This window comes from Podarcis cretensis, assembly GCF_951804945.1.
Source record: "Podarcis cretensis genome assembly, chromosome: 14".
NCBI lineage: Eukaryota > Metazoa > Chordata > Lepidosauria > Squamata > Lacertidae > Podarcis > Podarcis cretensis.
Genome location: NC_137183.1, coordinates 19,644,576 through 19,658,438, shown reverse-complemented (window position 1 = coordinate 19,658,438; position 13,863 = coordinate 19,644,576). Strand labels below are relative to the sequence as shown.

At 40.9% G+C, this 13,863-nt stretch overlaps 1 protein-coding gene and 1 long non-coding RNA gene across 4 annotated transcripts in view; one reads left to right on the top strand and one right to left on the bottom strand.

Moving 5' to 3' along the window:
• Positions 1-5,894, top strand: part of ABHD2 (abhydrolase domain containing 2, acylglycerol lipase) — a 43,081-nt gene extending 37,187 nt beyond the window's left edge. For all 3 annotated transcript variants that reach the window (XM_079954337.1, XM_079954335.1, XM_079954336.1), the window contains 4 exons: positions 1,921-2,031; positions 3,864-3,933; positions 4,748-4,832; positions 5,687-5,894. In XM_079954337.1, the coding sequence (XP_079810463.1) occupies positions 1,921-2,031; positions 3,864-3,933; positions 4,748-4,832; positions 5,687-5,880 (460 nt within the window). In that variant the 3' untranslated portion in view covers positions 5,881-5,894. The remainder of the gene's footprint in view (positions 1-1,920; positions 2,032-3,863; positions 3,934-4,747; positions 4,833-5,686) is intronic.
• Positions 5,895-6,890: 996 nt separating this feature from the next.
• On the bottom strand, positions 6,891-11,579 carry LOC307203532. Its single transcript, XR_013833252.1, has 2 exons — positions 8,828-11,579; positions 6,891-8,796 (listed from the first exon to the last, which is right to left on the bottom strand). It is a non-coding gene; the product is annotated as an uncharacterized lncRNA (long non-coding RNA).
• Between the last annotated feature and the right edge of the window lie 2,284 nt (positions 11,580-13,863).

Here is a 13,863-nt window from a genome sequence, read left to right as displayed (position 1 = left end):
TCCTTCAATGTATACTATAAATTTGTTCCAATCACTAATAAACTGTATCTTTTTGGTTTCTAATTTTCTGCGTCATTTTTGCTAGTTCTACATATTCAAATAATTTTGTTTGCCAATCTCTAACAGTTGGGATATTTGGGTTTTTCCAATTTTGTGCTATTAATATTCTAGCAGCTACTGTCGCATATTGGAATAGTGTCTGGTCTTCTTTCATCCCCAATTATTCCTAAGAGGAAGGCTTCCGGTTTTTTAGGAAAGGTGTATCTGAATTTTTTTTTAAATTCATTATAAATAAGTTCCCAGAACTTCTTCATTTCTTCGCAAGTCCACCACATATGGTAGAAATTGCCTTCTTTGATTTTACACTTCCAGCAAGCCTTATTTCCTTTTGCACATTTTCTGTTCCACCTCTGCTTTTTGGAGAACATGATCATGCATCTGATCCATAGTCTACAGCACACACCCTCTTGCATTGTTCTCACCAATGCTGACAGGGCTATTGCTTAGTAATGTAATTGCCCACAGGACCTAGTGCAGGGAGTGCTAACCTCTGGCCCAGGCGCCTCATTCAGCCCCCAAACAGATTTTTCAGCCCCTGAAGACCCCACTGCTTTTTGCAGCAGCACAAAGGTGGAAATAAATTCCAGCACTGGGATAGGCAGAGATTCCTTCTTTCAAGGAGACCAAGGTGGCATATGTGGTTGTGTGTGTGTGCGCGCACACACACACACACACACACACTCTGCCATTTTATTTTTCAGCAACACTGTGAGAAAAATGAGACTGAGATGTCTGGCCCATGTTAAGTCAACACCAGCAAGCTTCATGGCTGAGCAGGGCTTTGAACTGGGATCTACTGCTCTATGGCCAACTTCCTGACTACTGCAGTACACTGATTCTTAAGCATTTCTGACCTTGGCTCAATTTTACTCCAATTATTATTATTATTATTATTATTATTATTATTATTAATACCCCACCCATCTGGCTGGGTTTCCCCAGCCACTCTGGGCAGCTCCCAACAGAGTATTAAAAACACGATAAAACCTCAAACATTAAAAACTTCCCTAAACAGGGCTGCCTTCAGATGTCTTCTAAAAGCCAGATAGTTGTTTATTTTCTTGACATCTGATGGGAGAGTGTTCCACAGGCGGGTGCCACTACCGAGAAGGCCCTCTGTCTGGTTCCCTGTAACCTCACTTCTCACAGCTAGGGAACTGCCAGAAGGCCCTCAGAGCTGGACCTCACTGTCTGGGCTGAACGCTGGGGGACGCTCCTTCAGGTATACTGTTTGTATCTGCACCAGTTTCTGCACCAATGTCAAAATCTGAGCCAGTATCAAGTCTTCAGGGCTGAACAAAACTGCCTTTTGTATGTTTTTCACATGGGACAGATTCAGAATGGTATTGGAGATGACAGTAACATGGATCTTAAGATCTGTGTCAATATACAGTGGTGCCTCGCAAGACGAAATTAATCCGTTCGTGAGGCTCTATGTATAGCGGTTTTTTCGTCTTGCGAAGCAAGCCCATTGACAGCTTAGCGGATTAGCGCTATTAGCGGTTTAGCGGCTTTTAGCGATCAGCTGTTAAGCGGCTTATCAGCGGATCAGCTGATAAGTGGCTTATCGGCTTAGGAAAAGGGGGGGGGAAGGGGAAAAAACCCGCAGGAACTCGCAAGACATTTTTGTCTTGCGAAGCAAGCCCATAGGGAAATTCGTTTTGCGAAGCGCCTCCAAAACGGAAAACCCTTTCGTCTAGCAGGTTTTCCGTCTTGCGAGGCGTTCGTCTTGCGAGGCACCACTGTAAAGCAATTTATGAAGTAACCTTCAGATCAGCAGTAAACCCAATAGGGTACGTTCTCTAATAGTTACAGTATGTCTGTGTTTCATAGTCACTCACTTCATTCTCTCTGTTTCAGACACACCTTGTTTGCTGAGAGCCCTAAAAAGCCTCAGAGTTTATTAGAGTCAGACTTGAGCAGACTTCACACAGCAACATCCCTTATGCAGATTGATGACAGTATCATGAGGTATGGACATCAAGAAGCACATTTGGTAACTCTCCCCTGTCATTTAGACCTTCCTGAAATGGAGGCTGCTGTTATCATCATTGTGCATATAACTCCAAATTCTTTCTAGATCTTATTGTTTACAGGTTTGTCTTGCCTCTTGTTTGTTACACTTTAAAAAATGAATTTACCATGCTGTAAATAGCAACGCTGTTGAGTGAGTAAAATTAGGGTGCAGGGTTGACTAATCAGTTCTACAGTGTTTTTGTGAAGCATATCTTAAGCCAGTGCTAGAAATCTTTTCTGAATGGTTAGAAAACAGTGATCCTTGTCATCTAATTCCTTTGGCAAACTCCAATAATTTGAGTTACTTGGTGGTGCTACAGAAACACCTGAGGGATGCTGGTAAAAGTTCATCAGAATAGAGCCAGGAGTGTCATTTTGTTAGAAGTACCAATGGCCCCAAATGCTAGCACCAGTGCTGAATCACTTTCAGTTATGGTATAGATGGAAAATGAAGCTGGTCTGAATGAAATGTGCATTTTAGATTTGTAGTTGCATCAAATTATTCATATACTGATTTGCCAGTAGCCATTGGCATAAGCAAAAAGTTGTGATTCCTTATGATCAGTGCTTACCACTTTCTACATAATTGTGTTACATAGCTGATCTTCTGTCATGGAGTTTCAAGGGTAGGTTTTCCCGTAGAAACTAGATAAAACCTTCGTTGGTTAGCCTTAGTTTCTCCTACACCATATAGTGATATGGCAAGAAATCAACCCTGTCCTCAGAGGACACCCTCCTTTTTTTGGCTGCACACTTGTTCCTCAGTAAAACTTGCATTCCCAAATAGGCGGACCAGGAGTTGCTATACTTCCTATGTGTGTTTCCTTGCTTCTTTTTGCTTGCTTCTGTTATTTCATCCAAGGAGTGCTGGAATGTATTGTACACAAATAATTCGTAGGATGGCCTGTTTATGGCTCATGACCAGTACAAATAATATTTAAGATGACTGAGAGTAATATGAACATCAGCATTACGTTCTACTAGTTGGGTAGGGGGTTGACTTCTGTTCTTAGAAGAACTTGGGAGCCTGATGTTGCATCTAAAGAGGGGCTAGTAATATAATTAGGTTTAACTTCCTTAACTTAGGGGTTCTGCAGTTAAATCGGAAAGGATGTTTCCAGTGTATTTGATATGGCTACGTGTGTGTACATTCCTTTCCACATATTTGTCTTACTGCTTCCTTGCCTGGTATTTTGTACCCTAGCTAATTGTTTACTAAGTAGCCACATTCTTCTTTTGATGCCTTTTTTCTGCAGGATAGACAGTCTTGGGGAATGGAATTTACCGTATTTTTTGCTCTATAAGACTCACTTTTTCCCTCCTAAAAAGTAAAGGGAAATGTGTGTGCGTCTTATGGAGCGAATGCAGGCTGCGCAGCTATCCCAGAAGCCAGAGCAGGAAGAGGGATTGTTGCTTTCACTGTGCAGCGATCCCTCTTGCTGTTCTGGCTTTTGAGATTCAGAATATTTTTTTTCTTGTTTTCCTCCTCCAAAAACTAGGTGCATCTTGTGGTCTGGTGCGTCTTATAGAGCGAAAAATACGGTATATATTAAAGCTAAGAACAAGAGGAACATATAAATAGTTCCATATTCTCTGGATGTTTCACTAGGTAGTTCTTTTGAAAGCCGAAGCAGAATGTTGGCTTTAACTTGTACAGAAGTAATCATTTCAAGTGTCTTATTTGGAGAACTATTGTAATCCTGTGTATAAGAATTAGAAGAAAATATGTGCGATTCAATAACAAGAAAATCTCTAAATGCTTAAGCTTTCTTTTTACTGTGTCTCAGGAAGTTCCATGGCTACAGCACCTTAAAGGAATACTATGAACAGGAGAGCTGCCTGCATTACTTGCAGAAAGTAAGTTGATATGATATTGTTACTCTAGTTTTTGACATGCACCATATATGTCAGTATGTGAGATTTGTGGTGAGATGGAGAACGTCCCCATGTGCTTCTAGCCAAGTTTATAGCACATGTTGCTGAATAGTAGTTCTTTATGTGGGGTCATCATAAATTAGCAATAATTTTCCTTGCCTTGGAAAGCATGCTTATTTGTGGTATGGTCAGCAAGTGGAAATATGCATATCTGTGAAATTTTTACAACCAGTTTATTATCTTTTGAAGAGACTAATGCTCCTCTGTCTTATGGTCAGGTACTCGGAGACCAACATTTCTTATAGAATCTATTTATCTATTGTTTTTCTGTAAGGCAATTTCTGATTAACTTCTATAGAATAGGCTACATATGCTGTCGTTAGTGCTCCCCCCCAATTCTGTTTCCGTTTTCCCTAAATTTAGAAAGCAGCAGATGTCTGTCACTGGAAATGTTAAGTTTAAGTCACCGTAGCCAATTCTACACTCTTGAGTTTTATACTAGTTCAAAATCTTTTCCACCTATAGCAAAACAGTGAATTGGTTTTGCCTCAAACGCAGCACTGCAGAATATATGCCATTGATTGGTGCTTGTAGTAATAAAAGCTTTCTGTGACAGAAATCACTTACACTGGTGCTAAGGAGCCCCTCCATCAATTTTAAATGTGTATTATCTGAACAGTGGTATTTCTGCAGGTTCAGGGCACGTACAGCACTTGTTGTACTCAATTGTGACTTTATAACTAGACTACAAACAAGATTGTGTTCCAACACAGAATTCTTTATTTTTAATCTGCAGATCTTTGTTCCCCTCTTGCTGGTTAATGCTGCTGATGACCCTCTGGTGCACGATAGTCTCTTATCAATACCAAAAGCCCTCTCAGGTGAGCTGAAAGCTTCAGTAAATAGATTTCTGCAAGGCAGTGTAGCGTTGTGATAACCTAAAGATAGCCTTGGAGGGCAGAAGGCATGTTTGTTTTTCCAGACAAACTTGTAACCTATGCATGTGTCTCATATAGAACCATAATGTGCATATTCTTTACAGAGTCCAAAAGGATAGCCCCCTTGCCCAAGGAGTTTGCAACCTAAAATTTGACACTAAAGGAGCAGTAGAAGAGGGTAATGGGGTATCTTACTTTCTAGAAGGATCAGTGGGAAATATCCAGCACAGACTTGATTTCATGTAGCTTGCATCTTGACTAATGCAACTGCCTTATAACTGGAGTATCATGCCTACCTGGAACACAGGTGGTTGTATATACATTTTCCAGTCAAAATAATAAGAGTATAAGTGACGCGGGTGGCGCTGTGGGTTAAACCACAGAGCCTAGGGCTTGCCAATCAGAAGGTTGGCGGTTCGAATCCCCACAACAGGGTGAGCTCCCGTTGCTCGGTTCCTGCTCCTGCCAACCTAGCAGTTTGAAAGCACATCAGAGTGCAAGTAGATAAATAGGTACCGCTCCGGCAGGAAGGTAAACGGCGTTTCCGTGCGCTGCTCTGTTTCGCCAGAAGCGGCTTGGTCATACTGGCCACATGACCCGGAAGCTGTACGCCAGCTCCCTCGGCCAGTAAAGCGAGATGAGCGCCGCAACCCCAGAGTCGTCTGTGACTGGACCTAATGGTCAGGGGTCCCTTTACCTTTTATACCTTAAACCTGAGGTTTTACTAGACAGAGTACTGTACTTTGGTAAGATGCAAAACGTGTTGAGTTCTAAACTTTGTTTTTTCACACTTGCAGAAAAGCGGGAGAATGTCATGTTTGTTTTGCCATTGCATGGAGGTCACCTGGGTTTTTTTGAGGGTGCAGTACTCTTTCCTGAACCCCTCACCTGGATGGATAAGCTTGTGGTCCAATATGCCAATGCCATCTGTCAGTGGGAGAAGAATAAATCACAATGCTCCGATACGGAACAATCATCTGGCCAAGAATAAACAGTTCCAAAGACTTCAGGTTGTTTCACCTTTAATCCCCATCTTCTGGAACTCTTAATCTCTTCTGCTTTTCCAGACCTAACTTCTGAACACCTTGAACTTGGGCATTGACCATAGTGTTTCATGCCAAAGTAGAGCTACGGCCAGAGAGGCTAATGACTGGCACTGAGCAAGTTGGGAGTATATTTGATCATTTGCAGTACAGTTGTGTATTGGAAGAACTGATGCACTGTATTGGTGGGTTGCCATCTATAGCTTGCTTCAAGGTTCTGAAACAAGTGCAACAAAAGAACATTTTTGAAATCAGCAAGAAGTTTTTATGCTCTTGACCATCTGTTCACACTTTCACTGATAGAAACTGAAACAAAAAAACCCACTTCTGGTTTTTGCAAAACTTGTCTAGCAGTCAGTGATGTGCGTTAGGAGTTACAGTCTGTTTGTGGTTGCATTTTTTCCCTCCCCACCTGGGGGGAGACATCTATATCTATCTGTAGAGGAAATCAGTCGTAGTTCGCTCTGCAAGTCATCGGAAAGGCTGTCCACAAAACAAGGGGAAAGTTGAAAGAATTTTGAGTTTCCGGAATTGCATCCCTTTGAGAAGGGGGGTGGGGGGGCTTGCCCTTTCTGATTAATGCACTTCGAAGGTTTAGATTGCTTTGAAAGTGTTTGATGTGTAATCAGCACTACAGTTGCTTCAGAATTCTGGAGTGATGGCTGGGTGTGTACAGTCACATTTTGCTTTTTGTTGAGACTTGGCTCAAAGATGGCTTCTGGGTTGATCAGTCCAGTGGATTCCCTGTTGTTTTACTACTCGAGACTAAACAAGTAGCCTTGTGATACTTGCCTTTTCTAGTATAAGGAATTTTTATTTTGACACAAGACATTTGTGTGCTCTTAACCCAGGCCTTTTAATACGGTCTCCGAATGGAAGCCACTTGCTATCAGTTTGTAGGTGGCCCTTTTTTGTGTTTTGTTTTCTAGAGTACTTCTTAGCAAATCTATATGTATACTCTTAGGAACTTTTTGTGTGTGTGAAAGAGAGAATATAATATCCATCTATGCTTTTTTTTTTTTTTTGTCTTGCCCACATTTCATGTCTGCTAGGGAAGAACATAATAGATAAATAAATTAAATCCCCAGACTTCTAAAGCGTTGAACTGGCTATTTTCAGTCAGTATGCCTTGCCTTAGAGGAGATGGGGATTTGGTGTCTACAATACTGAAATGCTTAAAAGGAAAAAAAAAAAAAAGTTCTGTATCTAATGCATCTACAGTTACTAGGTTATATAGGACAATCTGATGAGTCCAGTGTTCTGACTTGTCTTTTAGAGCAAAGACACCAACAGAAAATTGGTGAATGATGCATTAGGCTGAGTTACAGTAAAAAAGTTTTTTTACTACCACACAATAGAGAGATATATTTCTTCACTGAGCTACAGAGTTTCCACCCTGGAAGAAAAATATTCAGCCATATATGTATTAATAAGATTTTTTAAAAATCTGATATTTAGATTACTTTTCTATTAAGACAGTGGAACATTGTAGTAAGACACTGCTTCCCTTCAGAATTGTCAGCTCACTGTTGCCTCCTTGTGGTCCCTTTCACCTCTTTTTGCAGGAGTTCTCACGCACCCCATTTTTCATAACAGTTAGCACTTTATTGTTTAAACCTTTTTGGTTTTGTTTTTCAAGGCACTTTAATTATAGTGTGATTTTTTTTTTAACATGGATAGGAATCCTTTCTGAACTTGGATGCTTCATAGAACATATCCTGGAGCAGCTTTGAAATTCAGAAAGGTGTATATTGAGTTTTCGGGGGTTATTCTATTCTCTTCTAGTTTTATTTATTGAGCAATAATTAGCTACTGTAGCAGAGGTGCATTTCTCACATCAGGAATAAAAACTCCTTCAGCCTTAGTTCAGCAACCTTGACATGTCTGGCAAGCTGTGTAGAACTCATGTTCTACCCCCTCAAATCTGAGGGAGTGACCAAGCCTAGCAAGGCATGATTTGGCCAGTGCTTATGGCTCTTTCCTTTTCCTCAAAGAGTTGGCTCTCCATTCTTTTTCAGTATGTTATTCTTTGGAATTTTCTTCTATATCCATAAACTGCCAAAATCCTACGTAAACCCTAGTGTGCGGATGAAATTATAGGTACATAAGCAGTGCAGGTCACTATCTAGAGTCTCCTTTCTGTTTGAGTGGAAGTAGATGTTGAAATCATTTTTAGTTACTGCAAATATATATTGGAAGTGAATGTAGCTTCTTTACCCCCACTTAAAATTTAGAAAGTTAGCTATAAGAGTGTCTGTTTCACATCAGTCTCCACAATATTAGTTTTTTCCTCTTTAGTGTGCAGCTGTTTTGCCAAAAAGAGTTTGCCTAGCAGCACATAAGCATAGAAGTTCCTCTAGACCTGCCACTGAGAGCCATCACTTCTGGTTTCTCTTTAGATCATATAAATCTCATCTGCCCCACTTCTTAGCAAATGGGTGCTAAATAGCGGAATTTAACACTACCATTGACTTCTACCCAAGTAAGACATTTTTGATGCATTTAAAAAGGGAAACTGCATTTTTCACAAAGGAAAGGCTTTTTATTACCTTCTGCTTGAAGCTGGATGTGAGGATGCAATTATTTGTAAAGGGCCCTTCAGCTATGGAACTAGTTTTGCACCTGAACAAGAAGATGAGTTGATGCCTGCTTTTGATGGCACTCCAGTGTTCATATTTAGGCATTCTTAAGCTTCAGTACTCAGGGATCACATGGCAATGCACCTATGTAATACAGCCTTTTCAAAGAAGATCACTTCAGTGGTTAAAATTCTTTTAAATGGAGGAGAGCATGAACCACTCTTGTCTAAAACTATCAAACCCTTGAAAATCATTAGCGCTCTTGTGAAATGTTGGAAGGGATCCCTTTTCCCTACACACACACACACACACACACACACACACACACACACACCAAAATGTGGAGCTGTTACAGAGTCATTAGTTCTCACTAACATGGCCATATAGAAATTTGGAAACCTATTTTGCCCCATAACACTGCCAGTGAGACCATAAAATTGAGGTTCTCAGTCTGCTTGATAGACACACTTGGGGATACACTTAATGCTCCCCACCCCCCAGAAAAAAAACCCAGTAGGGGAAAGAATGAGTTAGCTTGATCCAACAGGAGGAAGTGGCTTTACAAATTCCATTTTAAAAATATATGTGATTCTGACTTTCAGTTAGTATTTTCCAGTAAATCTGTGATTCTGCTGTAATGCATCTCCCTGCTTATCAGTAGGCTAGACTTCAGCCCCCCCCCCCGAAAGATACTACATGGAAACAAACAAACAAAAACAAGGAAGCATCCAGGACACTAACATTTCTTCCATCCCGTTGTTTTTGCCAGTAAATTTGACCTTGGTGATGCTTTCTGTGTTACGATTTACTGTTTGTAACTGTGCATAGGAGCTCACCAGATCTTGTTACTTAAAAAAAAAAAAAGCAGCACGCCACTTCAGACCTTTTTGTTTGAGGTGATCTGTTGCCATCAATTGGTTTGCCACGTGGTAAGAACTGCCATGTTCAATTATTTTCAAAGCAGATTTCATCAGATGAAAGCATAAAGCAGCTCTTCACTGGTAACATCTGCAGCTTTCTGTAAGCTGTGCATCTATTTCAACATTCATATCTTCACTGTTTTGTTGATGCCTGCACTAAAGTGGCCTGGTTGTGGGTGAAATGTTTGTATTCCAGATATTCATGGTTGGGCACCTTTTTAAGCTTGGCTTCGGTCTTTTTGTGAAGGCTTATATTACTAGGTAGCAGGTCATGTTTACAACTCTCTCTTTTTTTGTCCCAGACTCATGCTGAAAGTGTTTGGTATATTCTTTTCTAAAAGGGCATGCCCTACATTCAGTTACACAGACTGAGGTTAGCAGTTTTCTTCCAATTGTATTGTCATTGGCCTTTGAGTTTTCTGCCAGAATAGAACTTCCAACTCCCTGTCTGGGGACTCTTATCATAGGAAAGCATCTCTACAAGGAGAGGTCCAGGTGTGTATCACTGAGTAGTCTTGACAAGAGTAATAATAGCCAACAAGATGGTTGTAAAGTATCTGAAACACACCACCGGCCCCCTCCCATATATCAGTTGCCTAAGCAATCCTCCTTAGCTACATGTTATGCAGACCTCTTAGTCGCACAGCAGGCACACTTATTGCCAGTGATATAAATGAGGGTGAAAAGTAGCCTGCTGGTTGTGTACTGAGCAAGGTCTCCATTGAAAAGGGGTGGTGGGTGCCATGCAACGCTGCTGGAGTTTTGTGGCCTTCGTACTATTCTAACATCTTGTTTCGCTGTCTCCACATGTTCCTTATCTGGAATTGTTTTCTTTTTAAAATCTCCTTTGCCTTGAAGCACCTCTGGTTTGGTTGCTTGACAAAATGAGATGAAATCAGCCGGGTGGAATGCGGGGGCAGTGGGATCTCCCCCCCCTTTTTTTTTAAAAAAAAAAATCAAGAACTGTACTGTATCTCATTGAAGCATCTGGTGTTCTGTTCTTTTTGCTGGTTACATTAAAGGGCACAACCATGAAAGGGCAGCATTTATAAAGCTGGAACTGAGAATTGGTATCCCCCCCCCCCCGCTTTTTTCCATTTTGCAACCAGAGCAACCATCCCTATTTCCTTCGTGCAAGACATTTCCTCAGTTTCTGGGACCACCAACCTTCCAGCACTTTTGCTGGTTCAAATCCTTGTAGAGTAACCCATTGTTTCAAAATTCCTGAGATGGGGATTCACTGTTTTTCAGCATAATTTTTTTTGCAACTCGCAGGAGTTATTATTTTGCTATATGCAGCAGAATCTCTGCTTGTATCAAACAGCCTTTTCCAGAATTGAAGTAGGTTCAGTTCCAGATCAATGGCTGATAAAAGCCTATGCAGACATCACGGCTTAATTTGTGTGGCTGTTTCGTACTGGGAACCTCAAGAACTTAATCTGCCATTGAGATTCATCAGTGTAGTGTGTTAGAATCTGTGAGTCTGTCCGTTCAATTATTTCATCACAGCTATTTTGATTGCATTTGATAGTTAATTCATAGATTCGTTCTGACAGCCTTTCACCTTATTTAAGAAAGCACAACTTTAAAAGATAAACACCCCATTTTTCTCCTGAACACACAGAGGAATATCCGAACACCTCAGGAAGCTAGACCTGTACCTGTGCGCTCTTTGATTTCTGTCACTGCAGCTGCCTTATTGGAGTGAGTTGAGTGTTTGGTTTTTTAGGGTTTTTTTGTTTTTTTTAAGAAAATGTCTCTTCAACCTCAGTTTTTTCTTTTTTCCTTTTTGGTAATTTTTGCTTCCAGACAGACATTTTGGAAAACATCACTTTCACATTCCTAATTCCTTTGGAAACAAAAATGCTGCCCTGAACAGGTTTCATGTGTGTAAGTGACTCTCATGGTTGCTGGTTCCTTTCTTGTCTCTTAGGAACCAGTTGCTGCTGAGATGAAAATTTGCAACTAGCAATGCAATTTTTCTAAATCTGCTAACGTTTCAAGTTATTAAAAGTGTGTCCTTGATCTTTTTTTCTTAATTTTTTTTGTTCTGTGTGTGATAAACAGAGTCATGCGGAACAGAGTAATTTTGTTATATTTGATTCAATGGAATTTCTTTGCTTAAAAAAATAAAGAACTTATTTGAGTTCGGAACACGTTGTTTTGTCTGTCATTGGTTTCAACTAGCATAGGAGGTACAAATTGGAAGTGATATTATGACAACTATTCAGGGTGGATTGATTTTAAATCATAATTTTAAACCAGCAAGGGGGCGGGGAAACTGATCTGCAAGGAAATCTGACTACTAAACCAAGTTTAGTTTACAGCAAAGTAGAGTATTAGTTACAGTTTCATTCCTATAACCAGTCCTTGAAGCTCTTTGTCACACAGTATACAGTGGTACCTTGGTTTAAGAACAGCTTAGTTTATGAACAACATGGATTAAGAATGCTGCAAACCAGGAAGTTGGTGTTTTGGTTTGTGAACTTTGCCTTGGAAGCAGACCATGTTCTGCTTCCTGTTAAGTGTGTTTCATTTGTAAAATGAGTCCCCCGCTGCTATGGGAAAGATCACCTTGAGTTAAGAACGCTTTGGTTTAAGAACGGACTTGCTGAACGGATTAAGTTTGTAAACCAAGGTACCACTGTACATTGTGCATGCTTTCCTTAAATAGATAGCAATGAAAATCCCATACAAGCTCTTTCTAGAAGCAGCTTCCATAACATCTGTGAGGTTGGGTGTGAGAATTTAGGAACCTGTGCACTGGACAAGTCTTCTTTCCACACTTGCTCATTTCTGTTTTTCTATGCCTTGGCTAGCCCAACCCTTGCAGAACCAGCAGCAAACAAAAATGACTGCTATGTGTCAGTGATTAGCATTTTCCTTTCATTTGCCACTTGGTTTTTGTGAGGATTGAGCTGGCCAAGGCAGAGCAAAACAGAAAAATCTGGGAGTCACTGGGCAGACTAGAACAGTTTGTTTCCATCTAACAAAAATGAAAATGTCTGTGCATGGCACAGCAGATAGTTAAGTAAACATATTTTGAGAAATAATCACATTGATTCTTCATTTACATGGAAAAGCCTCTTAACTCGCAATGTATCTAGTGGAAGCATTGCTACCCCTACAGTTAATCTTTGAACTGAGTCAACTGTACTGCTAACATGCTTATATCCAGATTTAATATTAACCTAGTTATTTAAGAGAAAAGAGGCCTAGAAAAAGAGACCCGGGGCGAGGAAGTACCAGCATTGCAGAGATGCAAAATACTGCAGTTCACAAATTGATCTGAAATAACCATCCAGATTTGGGGCTGACGGCTTCTAGTCAACAACACACAACAAACTGGCTTTTTGTACTGCAACCTACTTAAGCCCCCAGAAATTCTAGGAACCAAGCTGTATATGACCCACAAAATCTGTCACAGCTTACTGCAGGTCTGCATTGCTTACTCTAAGTTCCCCGCATTTGGAAAAACATCAAGTCAAAGGTGGTGGTGCAGCTGGAACTCCTTTCTATAACTTGCTGATTTTTGTGATCCAGGGGGAGATGCTTATTCCATATACTAGTTTTAAGGGTGGTGGAGTGATGGGTGCTTCTTTTATTTCTGTGGGAAACCTTAACCTGACTTAACATGGGTGAATTCATCAGAAAGAGTGGCAGAGGGACACTTGATTCCATCCACATCCCTTGCTCCACCTAAGTCATATTAACGCCTCTGGGTAGGGCGAGATTGTGATCGGTAGCTCAACCAGCTTCCACCCCACTCTCCACTCTGAAAGACCCCTGTCTTTGCAGCATCAGAGTAGATATCCTGTTTGGCTTGAGTGGGAGCCAGTGGTCTAATGAATGCACCTCTTGTAGGCTTCTTCCGAGCTTCTTCTGTTTCAGAGGGACCCCTGCTGGTTTGCTTTACAAATCAAACAGTCCTGGTATTTATCTCTAGGAAGAGGAAGAGGAGAGAGGTGGGGATTGCTGTAGATCTAATTTCATAGAACAAGGAAGAGAACCTACTTCTCTTTGGGTAAGCATGTCTGCTTTCCAGCACTGCTGGTGCCTCTTGCCTTAATGAGCGAAAAGGGGAGTATGTCTGAAACATGGGTTGTATGAATGAAATTGGTCAGCTGATCATATCACTACCCTCATCTGAAATTTAGTATTCGGAGAATACAGCGAGTCTGTGTGCAGTAAAAATGAAAAATCTGGCTGAGGCAACAGTAAACCTTGCCACAGATTTGTTGCTGGGCGCCTGTGACATGCGTACGATGTGCGCCAACCCCCCCCCCCCCAGACTTGGGTGCAAGACAGCGCCTCTGTCTGGGGCCTTGGAAACCAGCATGGAGGACCAACAAAGACTATGGAAATGAAGAAGTAAAACAAGATGGGGAAACTTTTTTTCAACCTGAGGATTACATTTTCTTCTGTGCCACCT